We start from the raw sequence: 7,454 nt of genomic DNA, 5'->3' as shown, positions 1-7,454 counted from the left end.
ATAATTAATCAGGAAAAGAAAAAAAAGCTTGTGATTGCCTCAGAATGTTTTCAGCTAGTGTGAATCCTTTGGTAATGACTATAATTTGAAGTAGATACCTTATATTAATCCATTTGATCCCTCCTAATGGATCATCTCACAGTATCTCTGTGCAGGTGACCCTAAGGCAACACAGTAACAACTCTTATTGTGAATTACAGTTCGGTAATGAGCACAGTGATTATGTAGGGTTCTTTACTGCAGTGTGCTGAAGAATGTTTGGTATGAGTTTACAACATATTCCAATTCACTAACATTCGCTAATGCATTAGGTATCATGAACTAGCAATGAACAATACACTTAAAGGGATAGTTCACCCAAAAAGTTCAATTCTGTCATCATTTACTCACCCTCAGGTTGTTCCAAACCTGTATGAATTGCTTTCTTCTGATGCACACAAGAGAAGATGTCTTGAAGAATTTGGGTAACCAAACAGTTGATGGACCCCATTGACTTCAATAGTAGGAAACAAAATACCATGGAAGTCAATGGGGTCCATCAACTGTTTAATTCCCAACATTCTTCAAAATATATTTTTTTTGTGTTCAGCAGAAGAAATAAACTCATACAGGTTTGGAGCAACTTGAGGGTGAGAAAACGATGACAGAATGTTTGGGTGAACTATCCCTTTAACAGCATTTATTAATCAAAGTTAATGTAATCAATGTTAATTTATATGTAAACGAACTCATTTATAACATTTCAAGTTGCATAAATTAACACAAGTTAATGTATTATGAATGAACATGAATTAATGAACATCCGTATATGTATAAACTGACATTAACCTAGATTAATAAAGGCTGAACATTTTTTGTTCATTGTTATTTCAATGATGCAACCATTTGAAATATTTGTGTAAGGTTTTACTGATTTTGATTGTGGGTATTTTTCTGACACTCCATCTTATTATTAAATGGATAGTTCACTCAAAAATAAAGAAATAAAATCTGTCATTATCTACTTACCCTCATGTTGCTCCAAACTTGTATGATTTTTTGGTAACACTTTATTTTATAGTGCCCTTGTTACACATAGTTACTATAGTTATAACTATAAATGATGCAAAATTGCATGCAATTAACCCTAAACAAACCCCAATCCTAACCCTATAGTACTGTAAGTTAATTATTATTAATCAGTACTTAAATGTATAATTACACTGTAACGCGGTCACCTTAACATAAAGTGTAACCAAAATGTTTTTTGAGCCCAATGCTATTTTTTTGGAAAAATGCAGGCAAGACATTCTGCTAAGTGGAAAATGTAAGGTATATGAAAGTGAATAAAGGATGACAGAATTGTACTTTTCAAATTAACTTACAGGTGTCAAATGTATTGCGATATATCATAGGATGGGTCTGTAGATGCAAGACCTAGACAGAATAATAAAATCTGCAAATGCAAATGTGTCCATAAAGATCCAGAGACACTCACTTTCCTTGATTTCCTTTGGGCGGTGTTGCTTTTTCTGTACTTGGCATATACATGGATAGCAACTATTTTACCAACTGGACTCAAGGGTGAGAGTCTATGGAACTTATGATACATTCTATGCATGCACTTTTTAACTAATAAACTGATGCTAATAGACTTTAGGCATTTCAAAATAAAATATAGTCTACTGTATAATATATTAATTTAATCTTTAAATAACCTTTCTTTTGTGTGGAAAAATGATGCTATAAAAATCTAGAAATATAAGCAAACATTTGCAATCTACATACTAATTAATATTCCAAATCTTCCAAAATGGTTCTACTCTCTTGCCATTATTGTGCTGATTCAGGGTAGAGCTTAATACTATAACATGCAGTGACAATGGGTTTAGACATGTTGAATGCATTAAAATAATGGGTGACTATAACTAAAGGTTGAATAAACTCCAAAACAAAACCATCAGCGGTCAGTCAAGACCAGATGATGCTCCTGCCATCATTTCTAAGATTTCTCTGCCTGATGGCTTCTCCTCCAGTGGAAGGCACTATAGATGGCTCTGAAAGCTCCGCTTACATGAAAGCCGGTCTGGTTTTGACTGATGGCTAGATGACAGGTTTCCTTTCATGTGAACGATCTACCAGGATTGTAAGAGACACCAAAAGTCAGAGGGTCACATGCTATGCAAGGCATTTTTTTCTCACGCTGACTTGGCCTAAGGATTTTTCGCAGTTGCTCCCTCACCCATAAAAACATGAGATTGTGTGAGAGGAACGTTGTGAATCTTTTCTTCCCCCTGGTACCTGAAGAACAAAAGGCAAAGATCTCTGCCAGAGAATTGCAACCACTTAAAGAGCTTGTGGAAATATCCGTCCTGACCATATAAAAACAGCCTGGTTTTAAGGGTTTCGATGGATCTGCTGTAGCTATCGGTTTCTGTAGTCTCATTTTTCATTTTCACGTCTCTTCTGGAGAAGTCCTTGTAGTGCCACAGTTCAACTCTGGAAACCAGTATCCGCTCTTTTTTTGACTGTACCTTGAAAGTCCTGGTTCAGTCCATTCTTTGTTTATGCTATGACAGAATCAAAAGTCAAGTCCTTTGCGTCGTGAGGTGTGTGGGACCGCTAAAGATATAAGTAGCCTACCCAGTAGACAATATTGAACAGTAGGAAAGAGGTGGGGAAAAAGACACGAGAGTACGCATCGAGTTCCAAAATGTCTATATGCAGACGGCCCTTTCGCCACGCTCCATCTTTGCACTCTTCGTAGCAGCAGAAGAAACTCTGGCAGTCTTTTCCATCCAGGCACTCATAAACACAGGCATCATCAAACTCCTGCCAGTACATGGAGTTGTTGAGCGTGATAACTGTGGGAGGAGGACCCACAGCCAGTACTGAGTAGTTCTGTTGGACAAAAACAACATCCTTTTAGAATTTGAAGAGCTCTCGTTTTGCAATACGCATCCAAAAAAAAAAAGAGTCATACATTTGGATGCGTTTTGCATGTACTGTACACAATATTTCATCCCATGGAACAACAAAACTGGAGTCGAAGTGTATGCGTGTGCAACTAATCTATGCCATGAGCAAAACAAATCCTTCAGAGTGGGCTGTCAATCAAAGCATAAGATCATGGTGCCTTCTAAGAGATTCCCACTCACTTGAACTAACAGCGTTCCCTTCAGTGGGCAAGTCAAGTGCAGCATCAATCTCTCACGGGCAGGTACAATGACCTCAACATCTGAGCATGGTTGTCTAAATCCTTCCTCTAAACCCTTTTAGACCACATGAGGAAAAATCTCCAATAGCATTCTACCACTTATTCCCAGTTATTTGTCTCATTATAGTGACATAACTAGCAAAGCATGGTAATTACAGAACTGAAAGATAATCTATGTAAGATCACCTATAGGGTAATATTTGTTTCGTGTAAAATTGCGATGGTAATTATCCGTGCTTCTCAGCAGAGATAAGATCTAATCAAAATGAGTGATCGGCGAGAGAGTGGGAAAATTTCACCTGCGGAGACCGCCACCGGAGGAACACAATGAATAAAAAGTAAGACGTGCTTGCTCAACCATAATTTAGCATCACATTACACACATAGACAAAGACTAACAACATCAGCCTAATGAAATCATATTTCCATACCATCTTGAGAGATCGCCTATAACAAACACATATGCGAAAAGGGACTTCTGCCTGCATATATTTGATAGTAATAGTACATCACTATGTTATGGAAGTACAACAATAATAGATTCTACCTGAAAAGTCATTATTCTGTCAAATTGGATGAGTATTTCATGTATTTGAAAGCGTAAAAGTAACGATTGAATGACTTACCAGTGGCATTCAGTGGTGCTCTGAAATGAGGAGGCAAAGTCTTGTTTGTTTTGTTTCAAATGTAAATTTGTGTTCCGGTTACACTTAACCAAGTATAAATCTCATCTTGTTAGTGTTAAGTATTTTTACATTTATTCCAAAGTAATAATAAGGCAGCAATAATTTGAACAATATATTTTATTTGTGAACTGATGTTCTTTTTAATAGTCAACTTACTTTTGGATCATCAGCCATCAAGCTGTCCAAACACTGTCTGTCAGTCACAAAGATGTACCTTTAATTTCCCCAAACTGATTGCTCACTAAAACCCCCACAGTCATCATGTTTTCAGGACATTTCAAGTTTGATTTTGACGTGACTGTGAGTGGGTGAGTTTGTTTACTTACTTTTTAAATTAGTCTTCCCAATAACGACATCATTTTGTTCATTCAGACCGATTTGTGAATACGCAAACGCGCACAAAAACAAAAGGCAGAATTTATCGAACGAACCAATAAGTTCCAACCATATCCAATCATAGCGCGATGGAGGCATTGCCTTCTCTCATGTGACTTCCACCCATTCGTTCTCAATTACCCCCCACTAAACCCACCGCACGCTTAAGGGGGTTTATTAAAACTCACTTTACATAACTCACAAATAACTTTGACAGATGGCTAGAGCAAGAAAATGAAACAAAGAAAAGAAAAAAAATCCCTTACACATATTGTGTGAACAGGATTCTCCTAAAAGAAGAACAGCATAAACTCTTGGTCCGTGCAGAACATGGTACTCACCGATCTTTTTGACTTTTTGCAGGTTGGTTTGCTAGCACCGTAGGAGTAATAATTGAGCGTGGCATACTCCATGAGAGCCGCAAAAACAAACAGGAAACAGACAGTGACAAAAAGGTCCATTGCTGTGACGTATGAGACCCTGGGTAGTGATGTCCGTGCCACCGTGCTGAGCGTTGTCATGGTTAATACTGTTGTTATTCCTGCATAATCAGAAGAGGATATTAGATGGAAAGGCTGGTAACAAGGGAAATGCCTGCTAATGAAAAATATGAGCTAAATCATCTAAAGCGTACGCTGACATGGTTAGCATGAGTAAAATGTAGTTTGATATCTCGGCTGAATACAAAACATTGTTATTTTTTGGCTCTAAGCTAATTATGCGATGCTTTTTCACTGAGCAGAGCTGATTAAGTTCCATCTAAAACTCCATTGCACTGGTAGTTGTTGGACGGGAATTTAAAAAAAAATAGCTTTGTTCCAAAATCTAGTGAGCTTCCACACTAGGCTGCCTATCTAAAACAGAACCTCATAAGTGATTGACTTGCTCTACATAGGCAGGTCTTTAATACAGGCAATATGAAAGAAAAAGACAAATACTTTAACCACCAACAGAACCAGTATTCTTTTAAAAACAACACTATTATATGCCTTTATTGTTGTTTTTCCTTTCAATTTGACACCTGTCCAGATGCTGAAGTCCTTCTCTTGCATATGATCGGAACAGAGACACCTGCAAATTAAAACAAATTCCACCCACACAAACACCTAGAGTCTTTGAAGCATTCTTAGCTCCACTCTTGCATGGACATTTCGAGTTGCCTCAGAGAACCAGTGACTGTGCCCCTGTTTTGCAAGGGTTTCTATGGAAACAAGCAAGCTTCATCTATTTCAGAGAGAAATTTCGCACCCCATTCCTTTTTTTTCCCCTCTGCTGTTGTTGGCCACGGTGATTACCTTCACCTGTTAGACTGACTTCCCCTGTTACAGTGGCACTTAGTTAAATGACTGCCTGCCTGAGTCAGAAAAGCCCGTGAATGAAATATGCATTTCAAAATGGCACTCTTTCCTGAACTGCTTAGCTCCATTTTAGCCTCATTAGTTCTCTCATCAGTTTTTGCGGTGGATAAGAATGACATAACAACTGGCTGGACGTTCAAATAACTGTAATGCGGTACTTCCTGTACTTTTCAGCGATGGTACCCAGGCTGCTGGTTTGAGGGTTGAAAGAGTTAGTAATGATGATGTAGACCGGCTGTTAGGGATGTTCGGTACTTTTCTATTCTTCCCCTGCATAATTGTCTTGTTCCAAATCACTCTAATTATTATGTTTGTGAAAACTGATATATTTTTAGGATTCTTTGATTAATATTTGAACTAATTTCCATAGACTGTTCAAAGACCAGCATTTATTTGAAAAATAAATAAATGTTGTATCATTATAAATGTCTGTCACTTCTGATCAATGTAATGCATCCTTGCGAAATAAAAGTATTACAAATCTTCATGACTCAAGTCTTTTGACTGGTAGTGTATTTTTTTAATTTCTGGTTCTTTTTATTTTATTTGATTGAAATGATTATTGAAATCTTTATTGAGGTAAATCTTTATTGATTAACTGTATGTAAGAAACTAATGAATTATTGTGCATTGTTTCATTCATTCATTAACCATTTCAGTCGTATCCGACTCTTGGTGAATCTATGGCCATTTGTTATCGCCATACGTGAGAGACTGTCCATGAATTTTCTTGGCTATCATTTTTCCGGGGTAGGTTGCCAGGTCTTTCCCTGAACCTACATGACTTGGGACTCGCACACATACACACACGCATTCACGGACAATTTTTTGCATCTCCAATACATTCTCAGATTAAGTTGCTCGTGTCTTCAAAGACTGACTGACCACCCTATACTTGACCCCTCACTATTTTTTGTGGGTTCTGTCTTAGTCACATCCTTTTCTAACCTGACATTTCCACGGCTGTGAGCCCAAGCACTCTCTCTCTCTCCCACATTTTATCTTGGCTGCCTTTCTCTCTGGACTTCATCGATCAACCTGTGCCTGTAAAGCAAATCTCTACTTTTTCTCCTACTCCCTTTCTTTCCACTGAAGGTATAATGACTTCTTTTGTCAGACAGATTAATTGCATTCATCCTTCTTTTTCTTCTCAGAGCATGTTGCCAGTTTATTTCCTTCTTCCAAACATAGATTGCACAGGGCCTTTTCTTCCAGTTAGCTATAGGATCAGTGCAGATACCCAATTAATGTCAATCTATGATCCCTTTTTTTTTATGAGCATCACAGCTCATGCTTGTTAGCTTGAGAATACTCAGTGGGAACACCATCTCAGGCCACACTTATCTGTTGTGTGCTCGAGGTAATCGAACAAGACAGCCTAAGAGTGGCAAGATAATCAAGCTACGTCATGAGACAGATTAAAAGCCTTTCTAAATGATGTTGCAAGATACATGCGGACCTCTCATTGAACAATATGGGGACACTTTAAAAATGATCAAGGTCTAATTATTTGATAAATTAAAAGAAACAATGAAAAATGAAAAAAGAAAATTTACCTTGACAAAAGTGACATTTACCAGGACAGGACATGGACTTAATCAAAGCAGGAAACTATAAAGAAATGAGTAAAGCCAACAAAAAACAGATGAAGCGCTGTAATGAAACAAGAAAAAAAGTGAACAAAAGGACACACGAAAAAGAAAACACATAGATAATTTTTTTTTATAAAAACATTTTTATGTCTTTCATTTTCATAATATGTCAACTTGGATTGTAAATAAAGCAAAACATTTATCAACCATCAAAATTTAGTAAATGACTTCTGTATTTCATACACAT

At 37.2% G+C, this 7,454-nt stretch overlaps 1 protein-coding gene across 1 annotated transcript in view; it reads right to left on the bottom strand.

Moving 5' to 3' along the window:
- Positions 1-592: 592 nt before the first annotated feature.
- Positions 593-7,454, bottom strand: part of gabrg3 (gamma-aminobutyric acid type A receptor subunit gamma3) — a 106,364-nt gene continuing 99,502 nt past the window's right edge. The window contains exons 8-9 of the mRNA XM_079628822.1: positions 4,599-4,798; positions 593-2,880 (exon numbers count right to left, since the gene is read on the bottom strand). Of these exons, the coding sequence (XP_079484948.1) occupies positions 2,602-2,880; positions 4,599-4,798 (479 nt within the window). The 3' untranslated portion in view covers positions 593-2,601. The remainder of the gene's footprint in view (positions 2,881-4,598; positions 4,799-7,454) is intronic.

The sequence above is a fragment of the Phoxinus phoxinus genome (genome assembly GCF_949152265.1).
Source record: "Phoxinus phoxinus genome assembly, chromosome: 11".
In the NCBI taxonomy this organism is placed as follows: Eukaryota; Metazoa; Chordata; class Actinopteri; order Cypriniformes; family Leuciscidae; genus Phoxinus; species Phoxinus phoxinus.
This window is presented reverse-complemented; position numbering and strand designations above follow the sequence as displayed.